The 25,234-nt window shown below is 32.7% G+C and overlaps 1 protein-coding gene across 1 annotated transcript; it reads right to left on the reverse strand.

The window, feature by feature from the left end:
* Positions 1 to 305: 305 nt before the first annotated feature.
* LOC124362412 (outer mitochondrial transmembrane helix translocase) lies at positions 306 to 24,889 on the reverse strand. The gene is made up of 7 exons (XM_046816883.1): positions 24,336 to 24,889; positions 17,787 to 17,831; positions 15,156 to 15,333; positions 12,096 to 12,296; positions 10,893 to 11,089; positions 5,238 to 5,425; positions 306 to 1,297 (listed from the first exon to the last, which is right to left on the reverse strand). Exons 1-7 carry the CDS (start codon positions 24,480 to 24,482, stop codon positions 1,150 to 1,152), a joined length of 1,104 nt encoding a protein of 367 aa, XP_046672839.1. The 5' UTR covers positions 24,483 to 24,889; the 3' UTR covers positions 306 to 1,149.
* Between the last annotated feature and the right edge of the window lie 345 nt (positions 24,890 to 25,234).

Consider the following 25,234-nt stretch of genomic DNA (forward strand, 5'->3'; position numbering starts at 1 on the left):
TTTATGTTTTTCAGTTGAAAATAACAATATATATATATATATATATATATATATATATATATATATATATGTGTGTGTGTGTTTACTTATTTATAATAAACAGCAAAAATTAGAGCATTAATTAGATTACATTTTTTGTTATACAAAATTCAACATTACATAAAAATTTTACTTTATATACTTTTTGTGTTCATAGACTTTTTGCATAGTTTGAATCTGTGTTTGCTGACTTCTTGGTATGATTTGTTTATTTCATCCTGTTTGTCATCTAGTGTTGCACAACATATCAATTATAAAGAATGGGATTAAAAAATTTAACATGTTTTTACTGAATTTAACAATGACGGAGTTCATTACATTTTTTAAACAAAACAATTGTTACCATAAAGAGAATACTGTATTAAAATGTCCTGTAATACAATTTTCTTTAAATAAAACTAAACATTTTCAAAATTATAGTGTCATTTCACTCATTATCATATCGAAATAAATTTATCATTAGTACCAACTAATATAATCATTATGTACAAGTCCACCACACTGTTTTCAACATTCAACACTAAACAGCTCATTTGTAATATAACACTCATTTGTAATATAACAGACAATGGCATCTTAAAATGCAATATTTTATAAAACTGCTAAATTATTTAAAAAAAAATAAATAAAAACACACTGAGGAGAACAATGTGAAGCTTAAAGTCTAATTATTTGGGTAAGCATTAAACATTAACTATTTTATTTCATTGCTAAGATGGAATCACAGATATCCTAACTAAAATTAAAACTAATTCAACAGTATTCCATCCAAAACTTCATTATTGTTTAACTACGTTTACTAAAGCCAAACAACAATGTGTAAATGTTTAAGTCATAACATCATATTTCAAATTTATTACAGGTTAAAAACTAACGATAACGAGGAATATTTCATATTTTGTGTATGTTAGATACACACAAAAAATAAAAAAACCTCAGTGGCAGTATGTGACACAACACACAGACCAGTATTAATCACTAAACACTGTTGCCCAGCAATGAAATTAAATTTTCTACACGTCTTTTTTGAGGAGTAACAAAAATTTATATAACTGTATGTAACTTCTAGACAACAAGAATGATGAATGAGTCTGATGAGTTTACTAAGGTCTAATCCAAGGGTATATTGTTGAGCGAAGATGGTGCACAATATGTCCTGGATGTCTTCATCTTATTCAAGGACATTACTAGGTCATCCATTGTGATGGGTCTGAGAGCATCGTGGAACTCTTCATTGTCAGATTCCTGATCAAGATTCCTAAAAAAAAGATTCATAACAGTAACTTCCAAGATACTTAAAATAAACCATTTATTTGCTGGAATATATATTAGCAATCCATAAAATCCTCAGAGTATGGGATTCAACACATTAAAAATGCATGGAAATAAAGAACTGGAATGTACAAGTTTTACAATATGTCAGAAGGGAAATATTCACCAAATTTTATTTAAATATTTAACTCTTAATAATAAATAATATTTCTTGATTTAAAAAATTAATAATTTATATAAATACACAGTGCTATTTTCTATTTGAAATGGCATACAAAGACAAGAAACTAAATTTTAAAACATTTCCTTGGTATAGTATATTTCAAAACACACTTGTTACACTTGAGCTGTGGGTATTTTTTTTATCTATGTTTTGTTTGAAAAATGCTGTCAACCTTTTGGACTTTACGGTTTTCTATCTTATAATTTGGCATTGGGCGTAGAAAGTGACAGCCAGTTAAGCTCAAAATATGCTTGTGGCCAGTTGTTGCAATTTCCCTTAAAACGGATTTATTTTTTTTCTTTAGAAGTTCACTTCAATCAAAGTATTTAATGAACATAAAACTTTATGTTCATAACTTCATAGAGCATAAGTATATAATGTACAAGAACGGCATAAAAATGTATAAATTACAAAGTATATAAACCATAGTGTAAATAAATATGCTAGGTTTAACATTCAGGAGGCTTACTTTACATGTAAAACATGTATTACTTCACAATTTTAACATTTTTCTGAGCAAATTTATCCCATTCTAAACAACATATAGTAACAACAAAAGAATGATGTAATGATTTAGTATTATTAGTTCTCTGTAATAGCATTGCCAATACTGCTGCAGATGTTTCACATGAATGCTCTATGTTTGCCAGTTACAAGAAGCGACTTGGGTTGTTGTGCATGCCACTAAATGTAAGCAATCAACAACAGTTGTGAAGGAACGCAGCACAGAACCAGGCGAGGCAAATCCACATCATATCACTGAATCAGTTGTGATAGCTTGTTTCCACTTCGCATTTGTGAGATCTTCCCTTCTTCTCTGTTAACATTTTCTATAAAATCTTGTTCATTACCTCTCATTATAAATAAGACAACAGCTTATTCAAATTACAAAAAAGCACACTGATACTTCAGAACGCCCTTCCTGGAATAACTCTTTCTCGATAATACTCTGACTCAAAATAAAGACATTTTTAATTTCATGTTTTGTATTTCTAAGGATTAGAATGTTAACTATTGAATTTTTAAACATTTGCTCCTGATTAACTAAAAAAGTAAATCATACTAAAACTTGGATCATTGAAATTTTATTGATTCCAATAAACTTATGGAATAATAATAATGTAAATTATTGGATGATTAAAATTGTTTACATATATATATATATATATATATATATATATATATATATATATAATATATATTTTAATCTTATAAATAAAAATGAATAGCAAAATGTGTTGGTAAGCGCTAATCTCGAGAACAGCTGGACCAATTCGATTAATTCTTTTTGTAAAATGTCCATTGAAATCCGAGAAAGGCTTTTATGAAGAAAAAGTTAAGAAAAGTTACCTAGAATATTTTGGAATTCAGAAAAATTGTAGTTTTTACGTTTCATAATTCAAATTAAACTGGCACTAAACAGCTGTTGACAGCTATTAATAGTTCATCAAACTTTCTGAAACATCTGTTTACATTTAAATTTTGTCACTAATAAGTAAACAGTGCTACTAATAAGTAAAAACATTAATATATAAATTTTACTCCAGATTGCGCAAGTGACGAATTAAAATCATCTAATGCATTAAATAGTGTTATAAAACTAACCTTAATAAACAAAGTTATGAATATTTTCACATAAGTTACTTTAAACTGGTGGGCTTCCTTGATATTATGATATTACATTTTAACAATGGCTTATGGAAAAACAGAGAAATAAATACTAACTAACATGCCTCAACGATTCATTCTTTCCCTGGCTACAGTCCAAAAAACAAGTGTAACGCAAAACTTTAATAACGATTATTTTGGAATGTTACATAACCTTAACAAGAATTTCCCCCTTATACCGAAAGTACATAAGAAGTAGGTAAGACTTCTCCCTAGGTCGTAATAGCCTTTTCAGTCTTACTTATGTGTGTATTTTCTTCATCAGGATAAGGCAAACTCAACGTATGTCAACAAGATTTTGACCAAAATAGATTTCTGAGAACTAGATAATCGAACGTATGTAGTATTTTGATCGGGGCAATAGGACAAGCTAAACTGTGACATAATAGGTAATTGAATTTAAACGGTCTTAAGTAGGCACTTTTTAACCGAAGTAGGCATCTCGGTTCTACGTCTAAATATTTTTTCTTCGTCAGAACAACAAGGTAAACTCTACTATGGTACTGGAAAAATCTTAGACCTGAAATATATGACAAGGACTGGAAATATACGCTTTTTGACCGAAGTAAGTTTCCGAGATCTGTGTGATCCGAGATTTGTGTTCTCTTAATGAGGATGACAAGGCAGATTCAACTGTGACTTATGTATATAATAAATTAGAATCAGAAATGATCCTATACGTGCCAAACATGATATAATAATTAAGTTAAACTCTGATACTATTTACCATAAACTTAAATAATATCTACCTGATGTATTCCTACTTACGTTTTAAAATTTTTATAGGACTCCCTTCATATTACATCATAATTGCTTTTACTAAGTAATATAAGGCCTTTGGTTCTAAAGATTGCGTGCGAAACCGTGGGTAACAGCTAGTGTTAAAATGAAAATAACAATCTAGAAATTTATTTTGCTTAGTTAAGAAATATAACGTAATATTTTCAGTTTTTGTTACCTATATCATTGATCAATTAAATGTTTATTTTTCCGACAAAAATATTATCTAGATAATACTACAGATTTTGTTGTCAAAATTGCATCATGTCTTCTGTGCTTATAAAACCAATTAATAACTTACCTTTGTGTATTAGAAAATGGATGTTTTCAAAATCTGCTAAAATTTGGCAAACCTGATGTAATACATTCTAGTAGAGAATTATGTTACTTACCACCAACACATAAACGTCAATTTATGATGTAAAATTAGCTATTGTACTAATGGATTTCACTCTTTTTAGAGCACAAATAGCACAGTTGAGCTGATAGCTTAGATCATCAAAATGATTATACAAGGTCCAAGATGTTTTGTTGAGTGAACTTGTTCAGTAAGTCCAGGAACTCCATACACAGCATCCTTGTGTATTCCGAGTGACAACTCCTTTTTTGGCCTTCATTGAACACTACGTCATTATTTTCACAGTATTGCTGGTAAATAAATTTAGAGTTGCTCTATTGATCTGTTTGTTGCTGGATAAAAGAACTGTTTGTTATTGTAAATAACACAGCAACTGTAGTGATCAATGTGTTGAGACAGGTCTGATATAAATGAAACAAATAGTACTGGGCCCATTACAGAGCTTTAGGGCACTCCTTTTTACATGTAATGGAGGCGATGTTCCAGTTTTCGTTTGGCCTTTTAAAGATGGTTTAATTACTACTATTAGTTTTTGATCATTTAAATAGCTACAAAACCATATTAGAGCACTGTCCTTTGTGCCTAGTGAGCTCAACTTTATCAAAAGTAGATTGTTGTCCAAGCAATCAAATGCATTGCTCAGGTCTACAATACATCCCATTTGCACTCAATATGTTAAATTAGGTTCTGCTTGAAATAATAACAGATCCAATGGCAAGATTGTGGGTCAGGTAAACTGACAAATGGATCTTACCATCCCATTTTCTAATTAGTTAAAATTCATTCAGACTCGCAAAAGTTTATAGATACTGTATACTACTATCCATAGTGAACAGTTATGGTAATTTGTATATGTTAGTGATGTGAGTATCAATGTTATGAAAAAAATGAACTCACCTGGAATCTAGGTCTCCTGTGCGCATGTAATCTCGTACTCTGTATACAGACGCATTCCTGCATAACTCTCGGATGTCAGATCCAGAGAAACCATCTGTAAGTCGAGCTAGCATCTCAGGATCAACATCACCTGATAGTGGCTCACCATCCAAGATCAACTTGAAAATTGCTGTTCGTTGTGGCAATTTCTAAAATCCAATCAACTAATTTTTAAAACATATATTAAAATACTCACTTTCCAATAACTTAGTTTTACTACAATATAAGGTCTTTCATACAAAGCAAGCATTATTATGTACATCAAGTGAAAATGCACAATCTGATTCACAATATAAACTATACATCGTCTACTTCATCAGCCACTGATAGGTATTACGTAACAACAGGGTTTATAATTTCACATGCATTAAATTTTCATTTAAAAAGAAATTCCTCTTTCATCAGTTTCTTGGATATGTATAAAAAAAACCCAATGGGAAAGTATCTGAAAGTGGCATTATTGAACATTGTGGTATTTTGTGAATTATTGAGTAAAATATATAAATCTAATACTTACATATAACAAAGGATTTTAATAATTCTAATTCTAAGTTTATAAAACTACTAGCTTACAAACTTTGAAAGTTATAGTGATCTCACCAATTATGTTAAAAAATCTCTACAGTTATGAAAAATAGATAAATGGCCAATATACAAAAATAACACATAAATATTTGTTTTTTTTTACTATTGGACAAAAAGACAAGGAAACCCGTTATTACACCCACTCTTGAAAAGATCTTTGTGCTGCTTCTCGAGTGAAATGAAAGGATATTTAGGATAGATAAGGGGGGGGGGGTTGTAGGTTGCCTCAAGATCCCACGAGGAGCGATGATGAGCACTATCTCTATGTCATATCATGTTTGGAAGAAAAGGAGACATGCTCTGTTACTGCCTCTTCCATTCTAAACTGGCAAGGAGACAATACTCTCTTACGTTTAGGTTTTAAAAAGCCCTTAACACTAAGAGAATCCCACCTCCTCCAATAATCATCCTTTGCAGTAAACTAGATATACAGTGTCATCGAAAAATAATGCCTAGATTTAATAAAATTATAACACCAAAACCTTTCATGTTAAATCAGTAATTCTTTCACTGGACGATAACTGGTGAACGCAAGTTTTGTTTTTAGTTCGTCTGATTGTGTTTCCCTGTCTTTGTGATGCGCAGACAAGCTGCGCAATCGTCAAGGTCAGCCGGCCACAGACGCGCCGCCGCTCAGTACGATGTTGACTGTGCAACAAAAAGCACAGTGCGTGATTTGGTACGCGGAGTCAAAGTCAATTGTCAGTGTACAGCGGCTCTTTCGGAGAACATATCCGGGTCAAACAGCACCTGATAACAAAGCTATCGTTCGATGGTTTAACCAGTTTAGGGAAACAGGGACCGTCGGCAAAAAATCTAGACCAGGCCGACCAAGAACATCAGAAGAGAATGTTGAGCGTATCCGGCAATCTTGTGTTAGGAGCCCAAAAAATCCATTGCTCGACGAAGTCTTCAACTAAACATTCCAAAAACAACAATACAAAATGTACTGCACAAACGGCTAAGACTTCATGCGTATAAAATTCAGATAAAACAGCAAATAAAACCTACCGACCACCCTAAACGAACTGAATTTGCAAGTTTTATGTTAAATGAAATTGATGATAATCCAAATTTTCTACAGAGAGTGTTGTTTAGTGATGAAGCTACGTTTCACATAAATGGATGTGTAAATCGTCACAATTGCCGTGTATGGGGATCGCAACAGCCAAACGAAATCCACGAGTATGTGCGTGATTCTCCCAAACTCAATGTGTGGTGCACGTTATTTCATGACAAAGTTATTGGACCTTTCTTTTTTGTAGAAAAAAACCATTACAGGCCTAGTTTACCTGGACATGCTTGAACTGTTTGTGTTCCCCCAATTAGACGATATCGAACAACAGACTGGACAGCGAATCATTTTTATGCAAGATGGGGCTCCACCTCACTACCATCGCGAGGTACGCGCTGCACTAAACGCACGCTTCCCAAACGGTTGGATTGGTAGAGCAGCCCCCATTTCATGGCCTCCTAGAAGTCCTGATCTTACCCCTTTGGATTTATTTTTCTGGAGGTACATAAAAAATATAGTTTACGCAGAAAAGATTCGGGATTTGGACCATCTTCGGGAGCGAATTTCTTCCGCAATCTTAACTGTTACGCCAGATATGATTGGACGCACGTCGCAGGAAGTTGACTACAGACTTGATATCTGCAGGGCAACGAACGGTGCTCACATTGAAACATACTAAGGTATGAAAAAAAAAATTATTTCTTTCCGCACATTTTAAGACTACAACCTTTAAATTACCTTTAATAGTTTTTTTATGACAGTTATTTAAAATCTAGGCATTATTTTTCGATTACCCTGTATTGACAAACCCTTTTTACCACAATATCTCGAAATTTACGGTTAGTTATGTACTGTTTTTGGACATCCATTGGATTTCACAGATTTAAGTAGCACATCGGTTTGTGCTGTAGCCAGTGTAGTTCTACTGGCTGGTATAAACCAGTCAGTGGCTGGGGAAACACATTAACATACTATATGAAAAACAACGGTTTAATTTACATTACATTACAGATAAAGAAATATATGAGATAAGTTGAAGAAAGATGGATTTGATAAAATTAAAGATGCTACTATAATTATCTCAAATTTGTTAAAAAAAGTTTAAATAATCAATACAAACAAGAATATAGAAACATAATTCGTAACACTGAAATACATTCAGACACATGGACTGAACTATAATAATAATTCATTAATAATAAAAATAAACACAGATTTATACACTTTTTGGAAATAGGCCTTCAAAAAGTTATATTTTGTAATTTATATAACAAATAGCTGTTACTTGCTTCTTCAGCAATAATCCAATTTCCTACTGATTAATACGACTGCCATAGGCCTTAAAAAAAGAAAATGGCATACCCCTTAAATAAGAACATATCAAGTACTCTTGCAATAAGTGATAGTTATTGGAAGATACTCCCATCACCTGATTCACTTTGGAATAATTAAGTTTTCTAGACCCCTGAAGTTGAAGAGTGTGCCAGTTTTTACAAGAACAAAAGAATTTAAAAAATTTTCCATACAAAATTCCACGATATGTGATATCAGTAGCACTTTAACCCTCTCCCGCTCGCATTGTTTCCAGGCGCTCACGGTGTTTGTAACCTCAATTAAATCGCTCTGCCGGTCGCGCTCAGTCAAAATACGCGGCGCCTCAACTTACATCATGGCAGGACTACAGCCACAAGAATCTTGTAGAGAGGCTTTTAAATCTTTTGAGATACTCACAGTAGTGTCCATATACATCATAGAGGTAATCACCCACGCCTCAAGAGAAAGATTACCAAGGGTTGGTGACGTCAACAGCTACACAACAAGACGGACAAATGATATATCCCTTCCAGCGCATAGAACAACCCTTTACACCAAGAAGCCTTCCTATAGCGGTGCAAGACTCTTTAACATGCTTCCAGAAAACTTCAAAACATGTGACTCTAAAACTCTGAAGAAAAGACTGCACAGCCTGTTGATAAACTCTACAATTTATAGTTTGAATGAGTTTTTTAATTCTGTTAATGCTATTATTTAAGACATGTATGTGTATGTATATGCATTCATATATTTTCTCCTCATATATATTTTATTTTACAGAAATGTTAGTTAATATCAAATTTTAAAGATATTTTCTCTTTGCATTTATAATAGTTTTAAACTAGTTTACCTACTTCTTGATGACATCAATTTTTACTGCATGTGTTGACTCTGTAACCATTCTTGATGAATGTGTGAATAAAGATATTATTGAATTTAATTATTGAATTGAATTGAATTGACATACGTTCTGTCATTGTAATTAACTATAATTATATATATTAATTATTTTACTATATATTGGTTCAATGAAGTTGATTGTACGAGACCAGAGAGGGGGCACACGGACAGCTGGGCGCCGGGTTGTTTGTTGCGCAGTTACTTGGTGAAGGTCATTGTCTGGCTCGCCGTCACTGCCCCTGCCACTGTGATCACTCCGAACTACATCCTCAATGCCACCAACCACTTCACAAAGCTCTGGTACATCACCACACTCACTTGAATCGTCGCAATCACTACTAATAACGAGATCGATTTCGCTGTCACGAAGTGTACGACTACAACCCGCCATTGTTTCCGTACAACTAATATAAATAGCAAAATAATGGAATAAATCTACTGTAAAAGTAAAGTAAATGGTCTCCTGATAGCAAACAAGCCGTAGTAGTACAAACTATTGCTACTCGAGAGCAGCACTTATCGGCTCTAGTAGATAAAGCAGTGCGTGCCGATCTGTGCCGTTTAGGCTGCAGTGGCTATGTCGTGGCCGTGCCGATTCATGCCTTGCGAGCGGGAGAAGGTTAAGTATTTTAGCTAGTGAGGAGGAATAATATTGTAGGAGTCAGTATCTTTCTTAGTAGAGCACCTATTATGTAATGTGATGTAGTCCTATGATAACCTTCCAAAACGAGTTGGACATTGGAAAATGAGATTGTAGCAATAGGTTAATTCATTCTACTTGAAAGATGTTAACTCATCAAACAAGATGTGTGGCAAAGTGGAGGTGTTTTCTTATCATCATATATCCTGTCCTAAGGTACAGTGTTTCACACAAAATCCTTAGCTGAAGAGGCAAATTAAAGCCAAAACGGGTTAAATGAACAAAAAATGACAAAAGCTCATAGTTTAGTTTGCAAAACAGTTGTTGAAATCTGGTTTGGTCAAAGTCACTTTAAGTAACGGATCCCAAAAGGGTAACTAACCGCAAGCATTGTCACAAAGTGATTGATTACCCTTTTGAGAACAGTTTTGATATTGCCTGTAAGGTTCCTGTTTATACTGCCTTAAGACAAAACGTTAATAAAAGAATAGCAGTGGTTTTTTTATTAATTTTTCAAGTGACACATAATCCAATATGCTTCCTGGATATTATAAACCAATACATTTATGCATTTCTAGTCTGCAGCATTCATGAATTGTATTGTACATAATGAACTAAAATAAGATAATACGGATATTCCTGTGAGGTATGCTGCAATTACTGCAGTTTCGATGGTACGGACATGTCCATACGCCATGCTTTAAGAGTTAAATCAACTTTAATAAGTCTAAATTTTGTGTGAAATCACAAAGGCAAAAACCAGCATAACATGTTCAGAAAATATTCCATAACTTGGAACTTTTTTGAAGGTAAGACCATAAAACTTTGTATGCATGTTATCAAGTGTAACTCTGCAATACATATTTTGAAAAACTAAAGTTTTTGGCACCACTTTAAGCAAGATAAAAATGTATTAAATTTACAAGCAATAATTTTTTCAGAGAATTTCATCACTGAGTGGAATTAAATTGTATAAGAAAAATAAAAAAGTACATTTTCTAAAACCATGAGATTTAACCGACCACAGTGAAATTTCAGTAAGAAAGGGTTAATAATATTAACTCTAGATTCATGGTCATGCACAATTTGCTTAATATTGACAGACTCAACTGCTATATTAAAGCATTTATGCATGTAATTGATTAGACTAAAGATAACTAACCGGAAGGCTGACATGAAAAGTCGCTGGCATGCGGCGCAGGATCGCCTTGTCCAGGTCCTGCGGTCGGTTGGTGGCTCCCATTATGATAACAGTGCAGTCAGGGTCTGTACCGAGGCCATCCCACAGGGCCATGAACTGTGCTTTCATCATAGCTGTAGCCTCATGGTCTTGTGAGTTCCGCACACGTAGGAATGAATCTGAAACACATATATTACATTTATTTCAAGACTTCTCCAGCGTAATTTACTTTTCTCTAAAATAATTCTTGGGACATCTTATTTTTTAATGTTTACAAACTACTCAATAAAGTATTTACTGCTTTATCTTCTAGAAGGTATACCAAACAACCCATAAAATGTATTTTATTTCTGTTTCTAACTACATATAGATCAAGGAAGTATTCTACAATGGTTTGTGGAATATGAAGTGTACAGTTTTGGACTTAAATGTATTGGTAGGTTGATAAATACAATTCTTCTCCTCTGTCATATAACTTTGTTACTGGGAAATGACATATTTATGAGATTTAAAGTTAGCAAAGGGATTACTGTGAACAGCAGGTAAAAAATGAATACATTTTATAATGTTTATATATTTACAGGTTAGTAAGTTTTGACCGTTTTATTGCTTAACATAATTGTAATTACTATTGCTACTATAACTTTACATTTAAAAATTTTAGACTGCCCCCCAAAAAGCTCATTTTTAGGAAATGGTTCGCTTTTGTTTCCTAGAGGGGGGTCCTGAGTTTCATTTTTCTATCTTTGTCCATTGAAGGTTGAGCAAGATACATCCATGCTTTTAACTTAATTCATTTCAATGAGCTGCTATTTTGTACTGGATTGAGATAGAAAGCTCTAGTTTCCACTGTTATTCTTCTTTTATCAAGACCTTTCAAATAAGTTGTCACTTAATGGGTCTTTACGTTTAAACATTTTGACCCCTCCCCCAAATCCCATTTTGGGGAAATGGGCAAAGTTGTAGTAACAGTGACTAAAAAGTTCACTTCTATTTCCTAGAAGGGTGTCCTGAGTTCCATTCTTTCATCTTTTTCCATCAAAAACTAAACAGAGTGTATCCATACTATTAACTCACACTGTATATTAAAAGGTACAACACATTTTCAGTTACAAGACAGATTTGTTTCATTTCCAGATATTATAAGTCTTGAATGTTTTCATGTTCTAAATCTGAAATATTTACCGATTTCGTCTATGAAGATGATGCACGGCTGGAGTTTCACAGCAAGTGAGAAGACAGCTCCGGCAAGCTTCTGGCTCTCACCGTACCACTTGTCTGTGAGCGCTGACACATCAAGATTGATGAATCTGGTCCCTGCCTCCTTAGCGGTGGCCTTGGCAATCAGGGTCTTCCCGCAGCCAGGGGGGCCGTGCAACAGTACACCTACATCACACCACTTAGAGTACTACAAGAAGTTAGAAAAAAATTATGAGTCCTACACCAACCAAATAATAGATTTATTATATTTACTGTTCAGTTCAAATATACATAAATGATCAAGAAATAAAAGTTTTGGTTATCAAATAGTAGTTTTTATCACTAGGTGCAAACTTGATTGTTTATGGTGTGCAATTATTATAACTATAATTATGGTTTTACAAGCAAAACAAAGCCGAAGTACGAAATACGATTAAGCGCTTAAAAACACTTTTGCTCTGTGTGGTGGATGATAGTTTTTATCATATGAAAACAAAACTAAAACTTACATGGTAGACTGTGTTTTACATGCCAAATATTCAGGATCATGTTGTTTTCAGTGATGAATGAACATTTCACCTCAGTGGACATGTGTACACACACAATGTGTGTATCTAGGGCTCAGAAAACCCTCACAAGATGGTACAATTGAATGTTTTGTAAGCCATATCTGGTGGAAAGTTTATAGGCCTTTCCTTATTTTGGAGAAGGAACTGTAACTGGTATTTCTTATCTTGATGCTCTAGAACTATGGTTATTTTCTCAATTAGAAGAAGATGAACTACAAAACCTCATTTGGCATCAAGATGTTGCACCGCCTCACTGACATAACTAAGTACGCGATTGGTTAAACATCACTGTACCTGACCGCTGGATTGGCCACAAGGGACCTAAATCAGAACATGTTTCGCATGGCCTCAACTCAAACTGACCATGTGATTTCTACCTTTGGGGATCAATGAAGGATTGTGTGTATGTGTCTCCGCTAATATCTGAACTACCCGACTTAAGGAACAGGATTGAAGTAGTTGTTACAATAATCACTCCAGACACATTTGATCAAAGTTTGTGAAGAACTGAGTTATTGATTAGATGAGTGCCGTGTGACGAATGGAGCTCACATTGAACACTTGTAGGTACAACTATTTGAGTTTTCCTATATTAATTATAGTTTAAGTTTTTTATAATACAGTGTCATCGAAAAATAATGCCTAGATTTAATAAAGTTATAACATCAAAACCTTTCATGTTAAATCAGTAATTCTTTCACTGGACGATAACTGGTGAACGCAAGTTTTGTTTTTAGTTCGTCTGATTGTGTTTCCCTGTCTTTGTGATGCGCAGACAAGCTGCGCAATCGTCAAGGTCAGCCGGCCACAGACGCGCCGCCGCTCAGTACGATGTTGACCGTGCAACAAAAAGCACAGTGCGTGATTTGGTACGCGGAGTCAAAGTCAATTGTCAGTGTACAGCGGCTCTTTCGGAGAACATATCCGGGTCAAACAGCACCTGATAACAAAGCTATCGTTCGATGGTTTAACCAGTTTAGGGAAACAGGGACCGTCGGCAAAAAATCTAGACCAGGCCGACCAAGAACATCAGAAAAGAATGTTGAGCGTATCCGGCAATCTTGTGTTAGGAGCCCAAAAAATCCATTGCTCGACGAAGTCTTCAACTAAACATTCCAAAAACAACAATACAAAATGTACTGCACAAACGGCTAAGACTTCATGAGTATAAAATTCAGATAAAACAGCAAATAAAACCTGTTTTCTACAGAGAGTGTTGTTTAGTGATGAAGCTACGTTTCACATAAATGGATGTGTAAATCGTCACAATTGCCGTGTATGGGGATCGCAACACCAAACGAAATCCACGAGTATGTGCGTGATTCTCCCAAACTCAATGTGTGGTGCACGTTATTTCATGAGAAAGTTATTGGACCTTTCTTTTTTGTAGAAAAAAACCATTACAGGCCTAGTTTACCTGGACATGCTTGAACTGTTTGTGTTCCCCCAATTAGACGATATCGAACAACAGACTGGACAGCGAATCATTTTTATGCAAGATTTTTATGCTCCACCTCACTACCATCGCGAGGTACGCGCTGCACTAAACGCACGCTTCCCAAACGGTTGGATTGGTAGAGCAGCCCCCATTTCATGGCCTCCTAGAAGTCCTGATCTTACCCCTTTGGATTTATTTTTCTGGGGGTACATAAAAAATATAGTTTACGCAGAAAAGATTCGGGATTTGGACCATCTTCGGGAGCGAATTTCTTCCGCAATCTTAACTGTTACGCCAGATATGATTGGACGCACGTGGCAGTAAGTTGACTACAGACTTGATATCTGCAGGGCAACGAACGGTGCTCACATTGAAACATACTAAGGTATGAAAAAAAAATGTATTTCTTTCTGCACATTTTAAGACTACAACCTTTAAATTACCTTTAATAGTTTTTTTTTTACAGTTATTTAAAATCTAGGCATTATTTTTCGATGACCCTGTACATACTACAAAACGTTAAAATTCATACACTAATTTATAAACACCTTATATTATGTAATTAATTAGTTTAGTAATTAACTGTCTACTGCACTAACTGAAATCACAGGGATGGCAGATCAGAATGATAACCTTGGCAAGATATATGTTGCAATGCCAAACAGAGGACCAGATGGAGGAAGAACACTTCTACCTACAGTCAAGTCAAGTATTTTGTATCTCCCTATCAATACTGTACTATATTATATAATAAGTTAAATACAACTTATTGACTTAATTATTTCAAAACCTTTCAATTACATAACTCTCTTTAAAAAAATATCATACAGAAGTTCTGAAGAGCGAGACAAAATTGACTTATTTCGAGAAAGTATACATGAGAGGATTATTGTACAAGAAAGCGTTTTACAGTACCATGTTTTTAATTTGAGAGAAAATGGTTACATTAAAGATATTATTTACATCATGCCAATATCTTTTATCGTACTGTATGTATATCTTTGCAGCAAACAATTGAAAAGAAGTATATAATTTTACCTTTTGGAGGTCTGGTAAGTTGAGAAGAAGAAAATAAATCTTTCCTTTGGATGGGAAGAATGACAGTTTCCTTCATTTCCTGAATGACATCTTCCAATCCTGCGATGTCCTCCCAAGATATGTGTATCTCACTCGGAACAACCAGATGGCTTGCTATCATGATTTCATATTCTGTTAGCTGCAAAATGTACAATAAAGTATCTAGAATTTTTACCATATTGTGAAATGATGATCTCTCGTAATAAACCATGTTTGATCTAAAAAAACTTATATTTGCAGTTACATAATATTTTGAGTAATAGCGTATTAGGACTATCATAATTCATTCAATAATTTATTTTACAAATAATATGATTTGCTACTTTTTCCAAAAACACAATTTATTATCAAGTAGTGGAATTAATAATTATGAAACGAAAATGTTTATTAACAATGCCATATTTTTATTAGAAAATTACTTTCTCCAATTGATTATTATAATTATTTTACATTCCAAAAATAGCTTTTGGTACACTACTTTTATTACCAAAAACACAATTTTAGTGACTCATAAAAATTCACCCTGTTGTACTATAAGTTTGTTGAATGTTACACTGTTCAAAAAATTGTTTATGATAAGTTAATATTTTAAACATAAGATAGCAAGTTCTTTTTATCAAATATGGGACTACGGATTATTACTTGTACTGCACATACATCAAGCGGTACTATTCCATATACACACACACTCATATATACCCACACACATGCACATGCACATGAGGGCTACCCAGAAATTAGATTCGCTCTGTGGCTGCTAGGGGTGGAACTATCACGTCCATTTTGATGTCAGGGCATTTCTCCGTTCAATGGCTTTCCAGCTGTGCTAGTGAGACGTTACTGTTGTTCCTTGTTGTTTTACAATAGCAGTTTAGAATGTGTGACGCAATCTAAAATCAAGCAAGTTGTGAAGTGTGATCGGTAATACGGTTTTCGTTGACTTACCACGATAAACAAATTGAAATTTTTATTGCCAACCTTTGTGAAGTTTATGGAAACAATATCGTTACTGAAGGTGGAGAGTGTCAGTGGTGCATTAGGTTTAAAAATGACTGAACTAATGTGCATAATGACGAACAAAGTGGACAGCCAAGCATTGTCACCAATGAAATTGTCAATGAGAAGATTAAAGAAGACCGGCGATTCACAATAACAGAACTCTCACTTAGTTTTCATCAGATATCAAGGAAATTGTTACACGAAACTGTTACACAGAAGTTAGGTTACCATAAATTTTGTGCAAGATGGGTACCAAAAATCTTAACAGAAACCCATAAAAATCAGTGTAAGGCTGCTGCTTCATTGACATTTTTAGACACTTACAAAAAAGGTGGAGACTCGCTGCTAGTCACATGAATTGCAAAATCAAATTACAGTGTATGGAGTGGGGATACACATAATCATAAAACCAAGGAAATGCTCGCAAATATTGTCGGCACAGAAGATTATAGCAACTGTTTAACTGTTTTTTGAGAACAGGAAAGGACTTTTTCTTATTGAAATCTTAGAACATGGCACAACTAAAAATTCTGCAAGGTATTGTGAAACCTTGCAAAAGTTAAGAAGTGCAATAAAAAACAAGTGCAGAGGAAAGTTAAGTTCAAAAATGTTGTTTTTGCATGATAATACCCGACTACACAAGGTAAATCGGACTCGAGAAGTCCTGGATACTTTTAGGTGGGAGCTGTTACCACATCCGCCTTTACAGTCTGGACCTTGCACCCAGAGACTATCACCTGTTTCCAGCAATGAACATCTGGCTTGTGATGCAGTACTTTGATCGACGTGGAACTGCGGGAGGGTGTGACAACCTACCTGCTTGAAATGTCAGGTGGCAGAATTTTGTAACACTGTAATTTCAAAACTAGCTGACCACTACGATAAGTGGCTAAATTTGTATAGAGACTATGCAGAAAAATATTGTCACAAATGTATATAATAAAACATTTGTCTTGTACTTTGTTTTTTGTTCATATCAAAATATAATCTACTTACTGGGTAGCCCTCATATTAAGTCAGTGGTGGTTCAAAGACTCAAGAAATATTTGCATTTTTATATCCACTTAAAAAAATATTTTATTAGCTTAATTCTTTTTGTAACCAAAAAGGTCAATAAATTATATTGCATAAAAAATTTTTTGAATGATGAAATAATAACTACATGTTATTTTCTGATTAGTTAAGTATTCAAGTATATGTTTGCAATTAGATTGATTAATTAAAATTTTATTTGCAATTTGCCAATAAAATACTTAAAAATTTGGTTGATATTGTTGATTTAATCGGTAATACATGCCTTCAGATTATAATTTCCAATCCAAGAACTTTTACTTGCATTAAAAATTTTAATTTCTTAATCATGTGAATAAAAAAAAACGTAATTTCTTATTAACAACAAATTAAGAAATATGTGCTGTAGACATCATAAAACTAAATTAATTTTAAATTTATCATAAGTTTAAGCAGTATTTAAGTGTTTGTTTAAAAATTAACAATGGTCTTATTTCAATTTACTAATATAATAGGATAGTGATACATAATTGATTTTAGTTAACTATTTTAGAGTAAATTTCTTCCCATGCATTTACTTACATTTGTACTTTTCAAAACTCCAAGTTTCTTAAGCTGCTTTTGTGCCTGAAAAAATACAAATTTCCTCATGAAAAAATTATGTTTCATTACAAATGTTTGATTAAATTATTTTACAGAGCCAAGATTGAATACAATGATGATGGATATCCATCTATAGGATTTTCTATTACTCAGGGGAATATATTGATGGTACTTTGGTATTATTGAGAGGCCATTATTTTTGGACTAGTTTTCCTTATCGGGATCCAAAATAAATTAAAGTATAAAAAATAAAAGATTTTACTAAACATATTTCGAAATTTAAAAGTCATTACAACTAACAGTTATCGTTTTCTTCCTCCCAAAAGGGAGCGATGTCGAGGAGAATTGAGTTGAATGTATAGCTACCAATCGCCAATAAGTCGTATTCTGTCAACAAAACAGAATATATTCTTTAGTTCGAGGTAAATCCCAGAGGGGAGATAATTATTCATGATGAAATTATAAATTAATCAAGTACACAACAATCAATGAAAACAAAACTAAAGCAACAATTAACTATTTGAAAGTAACAGGTGATTCGTGCGTCTAGGCCTACTAGAAGGGTTACTCGTCCAGGCCTATTTGGAGGCGATTTGGTGACAAGGAAGTATGCCTCATCAGGTATTTTTAGATTCCTTATGATACAAGAAAAGTACTTGCAACATAAATAAAGTTTATTTTGATTCCAGAAAAAGAAAACTCATCCAAAAATAGTGGTCTCTGGATAATACCAAACTTGATATCGAAATGAACTATAGGTTTGAAATTTCGATAAAACTTCATTTCCACATAGGCAAAATTGAGTTAGATGCATATACCTCTATGGATTTGGCTGAATGCCAGCAAAGCCTAATACTCAGAGGAATATCTCAAGAACAAACATAGCTGTGGGCATAAAATTTGGTTAAATATTCATGTCTAAAGTCATGACCAAGATCAATGATTAAAAAGGTTATGGTCGTTTATTTATCAGAGTTACTTATTATTTTCAAATCAGTTCCATTTTGTAAAGGAAAGATCAAGTTTTAATGCGATTTTGGCGTTAATTAACAGGGTTACCGAATCACTAGATAGAGGTGAATGTACATCAGGCATCTTTTTTGACCTGCGAAAAACATTTACATAGTTTCTCATAAGAGACTTCTGGGAAAACTTGAGCTGATTGGTGTGAGAGGCGTAGTTGGAGAATGGGTTCGATCCAATTTGGTTAGTCGTCATCAATCTGTCAACGTTCCATCCGGTGAGGGTGATGTTTTAAAGAAATGCTGCTCTGATGTCAAATTTGTCAGAGCTGGTATGCTGCAAGGCTCCATATTGGGGCTTCTACTATTCATCATCTTTGAAAATGATATTAGAAGCTTGGTAGGAGGTTCTGGATTATATCTGTTCGTAATGTCATGGAGATGGATGCTTTTGTTTAGTCAAACAACATCCTTCAGTGATTTTTAGTTGTTCTTCTTGTTAATACAGAAAAGACCAGCTTAATCGAGTTTAAAGTATCACCTCGATCAATCAATACATTGAGTCTACACATAGGAGATGTTGTGGCTGAATCTGATCAGTTTATAAAATTCTTAGAGATCTCAATAGAAACATAAATTATCATTCTCACATAGAAAATGTAGTTGCAAAGTTGGACTCATGAGTATTTGTCCTTTAGATTGTCTTCTTTTACAAACACTGACATGATACACACTGCATACTATGCTCCTATTTATCCACATCTCTCTTTTACTGTTGATGTATGGGGTTCTGAAAATAGTTACATAAACAGATTTTTAATCTGCAAAAAATCAGTTAGAATAATAGCTCATCTCAAACCAATGGATTCTTGTAATCCATGTCATTCAACTCATTAAAAATTCTTAAATGTCCCTCAATTTACATTTTTCAATCTAAATATCATATCAGGAAAAAAAAAACAAATTTAATACTCCACATCATAAAACTTCTTTTTTTTAAACCAAATGATTTATAATTCCATTATATTTTTCAACGCCCTCCCCTACTACCTCAGGATGGAAATGACTATTAATATTTTTAAAAAGAGTTTGAAGAAGTTCTCAATTTCCAAGTCTTATTATAGTGTTAAGAAGTTTATAAATGCATTTTAACTGTTCAAATTATGTTATACATTGGATAATGTCCCCCTATCATAACTTTAACCCTTTGGGGGCCAACGTCTGATTGAACAGACCATAAGAGTTTAGCCGAAAAACACCAATGTCCGATTGATCAGCCATTCGGGAAAAAAGTTTTCAAAATTTACTTTTGAACTTAAAAAGTTTGTTTAAACTGTTTTGGACTATTTTTGAAGTAAAATATGCCTATCAATTTTAAAGTTGGTAGTACTAATGACCTTGACATAGCTTTTTGTTTTTGTGGTTGTTATGCGACTGTGTTACTCATTATTGCATGTTTCTTTTGCTAAACATTTTTCAAATTGTTCTGTGTGCAATAGACTAAGTACACAGCTAAAGTTGGAAAAAGAAAAAACAGTATTTTCGTAAAAATTGCAAAAAAAGTGTTCACCTATTGTGACCTTCCAAGCACATGTTAGAACTGACGTGAATAAATGTATATATGTATAACACTGGCTATCGAAAGACCTCACAAAATAAAAAGTTACTAGTATTGGTTGGTGTGTTCTCAATGTAATGATTAAATTTGTAATTGTAATTTCTTATATTTTAGATATATTATTAAATCATTTAAATACCATTAAAATTATTTGGATTTAAAAAAGGTAAAATTCTGCCACATTCATATATATATATATAAAGATTTATGTTATATCATTCTCAGTTCAAAATAATCGTTATTAATGAATTCAATAAGCAAATTATGAGCAATGAAACCAAATTAAGTTATGAGTATTACAAATTACTGTATAGTTCAGCTGTTTGTATATCTTAAAAAGTAATAATTTAGTAATGAATAAAAAAATATCTAGGCTATGTATATTTATAAAATATAAAAAAATGGTAGTGTAAAATTTTGTTACTTTTTACTATTTTGAAGAATAAACGTGTCTGACATCTTGTGACACAAATAACACATGTACATCAGCATTGTACTTGCGTTCGCCGGCCATTACTTTAATACCATACACATGTCACTTTGTTTGAATTAATTTAAAACAATAATGCCGAACCGAATTACATTATAGGCTTTTAACCCTTTCAGTGCCAACGTCCGATTTTACCGGACGACAAAAGGTGTCTAAAAAGTGCCAACGTCCGATTTTACCGGACGACAAAAGTTGGCCGAAAAGTGCCGATGTCCGATTTTACTGGACGTTCGGGAAAAAGTCTCTAAAAATTGTAACCTTTAATATTTTTAAATAATATCATAATAAAATGTTTGTAAAGAATTGTTCTTTTCAAAATAAATTGTTATAGTACACTTCCGATCAAACTTTAAATTAATTATAAAACTCACATATAAACATTTTTGGTTGCCATAGCTACCAGAAACAATGTGACAATAGTTTCTTAAAAGTTGTATAACTCACTCATTATTAACCCTTTGAGTGCCACAGCATATTTTCCAAGTCATGCGCTTAAATTGCCGGAGCATTTCCTTCTGTTTTGCAAGCGTGTGTGGGGAAAAAACTATATTAAAAAACTATTCAACTGATTTGAATAATGTTTTTTTTTAGTTTGTGTGTCATAAAACGACGTATTTTTTCCATATAATGTTATAATTTTATTTTTATTAACACAAAAAGAATATAGGTTATAACAAAAAACTAAAAAATGAAAAAAAATACATTTTAAGTTTGAACTAAAATTTTATATATACAATATTTTTTTTATTTTTTTTTTAGCTATACCATTAGAAAGAACATTAAAAACTGAACAAAAATCATGCATAATATAGTTTTTAACAGTAATATTTAACCAGATACTGCAATATATACAAAATACAACAGAAAGCAATTTTTGTTCAAGTTTGTCAAAAGTTTAGAAACAATATTATAACTATCCTATTTCACTCAATGAAGTAAGACGACTGTAAAATACTAATTATATAAAAAGTATATAAAAATATACACAGGCCTACAATATAACCTTACTTCACCTAAAATCAATAGTTTGATTGGAACTTGCGTTTTACTTCATCACCAATCCAACAATAAAATACACATCACTAAACAAATAAACACGAAAAAAGAAGTTTATAAATGCATTGTAAGTTTTACTGAACACAATTGCAGAATAGTAATAACAACAGTTTTCAGCATAAACACACGAAACTAGCACAATGTATAAACACCCAACGAACCAAACTGTGTAGTTAATGTGCAACAAGTAACAGCTGACCAACTATTGCGTCATCTCTTTTTTTTATGGCAAATAACTACAAGGAGGCGGTAAACAATAAAAATCAATCACAATTGATTGTTCAAAACTTGTAGATTGCAACGAAATAAGTTATTTGTCAAAACAAAAATGAATTATATGTGATATTAATTAAATACAAATCGTCTACTGGGTAGATGCCGGCAATTTATGCACATTTCACAGCATCTACTATGTAGACGCTGCGGCACTCAAAGGGTTAAAGATAATAATATAAATTTTTCAAGATTTACAGATAATTGCATACACTTTCCAGTGATATGGACTAAGAAAAGGATACGAATTTTTTAGGTCATAATAATTTGGTGGAAAAATGAGATTTAAAAGTTTTGAATTTTATTTAGGTAAGTCCATTTTTGGTATTCCTAAATTTAGTGTTATGGTAACTTTGTTATTTTATATTACTTAAACAGAGTTTTAAGAGAAAAATAAAGAAAGAATCATGTTGATAGCTTATTAAATAATCAAACTGTGAATTTTTACAAAAACCTTGCAAAATGCCTGCAAAAGGGCTGGCACTTTTCAGTATACCCACTCAATAAATACTTGGCACTCAAAGGGTTAAGATTGTACCAAACAATATTTTTTAATAAAATAAAAACAGTTAGCAATTGTTAATATCTACTGGTCAAATGTTTTTATATATTCAATAGTATAATTATAATTAATTTGATTGTCATGATGACAACTTACTACTACTTCAGCCCCGATTGGAAATGCCCCTTGCCATCAGTATGGGCACCACCTTACACCTTGGTGTAAAGGGAAAAACATTGGATGAGATAATACTGAAGTTGAAGCTCAGATCACTTGTTAACTTTTTATATTTATAATAGTCTACTTACTTGTTTTTTTACCTACTTATATAGCCTAATCACAAATAGTAGATAGGGACTATTTGGCCTCCTTCTCATTGACATCGCTTACTTTTTTGAGGCATAAAATAAAAACCGATTTTCATAATGAGAGTCTGTTTTTTTCCAACAATTATGATCTTTTGGTCCCCGGTAAGAAAAACTCTTCCAGAAATATTGGCTTCCGAATAATACTATGCTACAAAAAGTTATTTAACATAACTACCTGACTGTCTTGCCTAACCGAGGGCTTACCTAAGAGCCTATCGCTCTCCCCTGATTATTTTCCACACTACGCCAGAGCTAGGTAATCTACTCAAGAGCATTTACTTACCTAAGGCATTACCTCCCTACCCAAAAGGAATCTTCTCTCTTTAAATATGATTTTTTAAATGTTTAGGCCTTTTACTTTTATTAAATTATGCCCATAGCCTGTAACTTAAGAACTTAAGTATGGAATAAGTTCTTTCCATACGAAAAATCATGTCAAGTTGATCTTGTAAACTAGTATAAATGGGTAGGGTACGATAAGCGGATCCGGTTTTTTATATCGAAATTGGCAAACGATATTACTTAATCACAACCATCGATATAATCAATCGATACTGAATAATTATTTTGAACAATTAACTTAAAAAACCTATTTCAACAGCTGTAAACACTTCCAAATAATACACGTACAGTAATATTTCAATTTTACATATAAGTAACATTAATTATTAAAAATATCAGTTAATTTTAGAAAAATACACGACATTGATGTTTTAGTGGCTTCAACATTTTGGACTTGTACTGAAAAACACATTATGTGAAATTTGTGGGAAAGAAACAATTGTAACTGTGAGGGGAGCAAATATGGTCATCTTCAGTTTTCATAATTTTGGATACAATAATTAGTTTGATCACTGTAAATATTAAATTCATATTTAAATTTAAAAAATATGATTGTTATTGAGGACTAGGCTATAGATACTTTTATATCGATTGATAGTCTAAGATGTGAGATGCGAATATTAGGTATCGATGATTACATTCTTCGATATAAAAAAACCGGGTCCGCTTATCGTACCCTACCCATATAAATTTTTCTAAATAAGTTAATTTGAGCTCGACTTAGCAGTCTAGGCCTATCAAAAACAACCAGAGTTTAATTTATAAAAGCTGTAAAAAGTAAATAAGCTTTAATATACAGTAGGCTACGCTCAGGCATATAAGAAAAATATTCTTGGAAATATTATATCCTTGGTTTGTCTAACTATTCAAAACTAAGCTACAAAATGAAAGCTATGAAAACTTGGTAGGCTTTTTACCTTCAATTTTGCATTGTTTTTCTGCTTTCTTGATGGATCCATCTGGTTTAACATCCATTTTATACTAAAGTATGATGCCACAGTCAAAATAGAGATTTTTAATGCTATGGTAATAAGTTCATTTCTTGTAATAGTGGGATCACCCATTGCTTGACTGATCCACTAGGACAAATGCGTTAGAGATAATATCCGAATTATAATAAATTTCATATACAAAATTGAAAAGGTTGAAAACTAATATGAAACAATTTATAGGCTAACAATCTGTAACTGGCCGAAATCGAATTTCACAAAAGGCTAAGAAACCCAATTTTGAAGAAGTTTAATTGGTTATTGTAAATAAAATCAGTCTGTTTCCCAGAAAATTTGTCTTATGCTAAACGAATCAGAAATTGAAATATGAGTATAGAAATAGTGCCAATGGTAATTTACTGAAAATACATCATGCCTGGACTAACACAACAAAAGTATTATCGATACAACCTATTCTCTATCTTCAAAAAATCTAACACATGATAGATATTATGGATGTACAAAGAATCCAAAGGACGAATCAAAATGTGAAACAGAAAAAGCCAAACTCATCAACCGAAACTACAAACAATAACCGTAAGTTCAGTTGATAATCACCTACAGGTGCTACCGGTAATGTTGTTATTATTTATAATAATTGTTACTGATAAGGTATTAAAAATAAACACTTTAGTAGTATAACACTTTCTGGGATAATTAAAATACGAGTAGTGATATCAATGTTTGATTCCTTGATCTTTGAAGATAACGTAAAGTTGGCGTCACTTTATCGGTTATACCGTGAAATTTATCTGTTTATTTAATTGCACAGTAAACATAATCTAACAATGATTAACACAAATCGTATGTAACGTAATCCTGAAAAC

Source organism: Homalodisca vitripennis, chromosome 5 (assembly GCF_021130785.1).
Source record: "Homalodisca vitripennis isolate AUS2020 chromosome 5, UT_GWSS_2.1, whole genome shotgun sequence".
Taxonomy (NCBI): Eukaryota; Metazoa; Arthropoda; class Insecta; order Hemiptera; family Cicadellidae; genus Homalodisca; species Homalodisca vitripennis.

Coding starts and splice junctions, on each gene's coding strand:
- LOC124362412 (XM_046816883.1), bottom strand. CDS start 24,482: ATGGGTGATCCCACTATTACAAGAAATGAACTTATTACCATAGCATTA. Junction 17,832..24,335: donor AAAACAATGCAAAATTGAAG/GTAAAAAGCCTA, acceptor GTATTTTTTCAG/GCACAAAAGCAGCTTAAGAA. Junction 11,090..12,095: donor CATCTTCATAGACGAAATCG/GTAAATATTTCA, acceptor TATGTGTTTCAG/ATTCATTCCTACGTGTGCGG.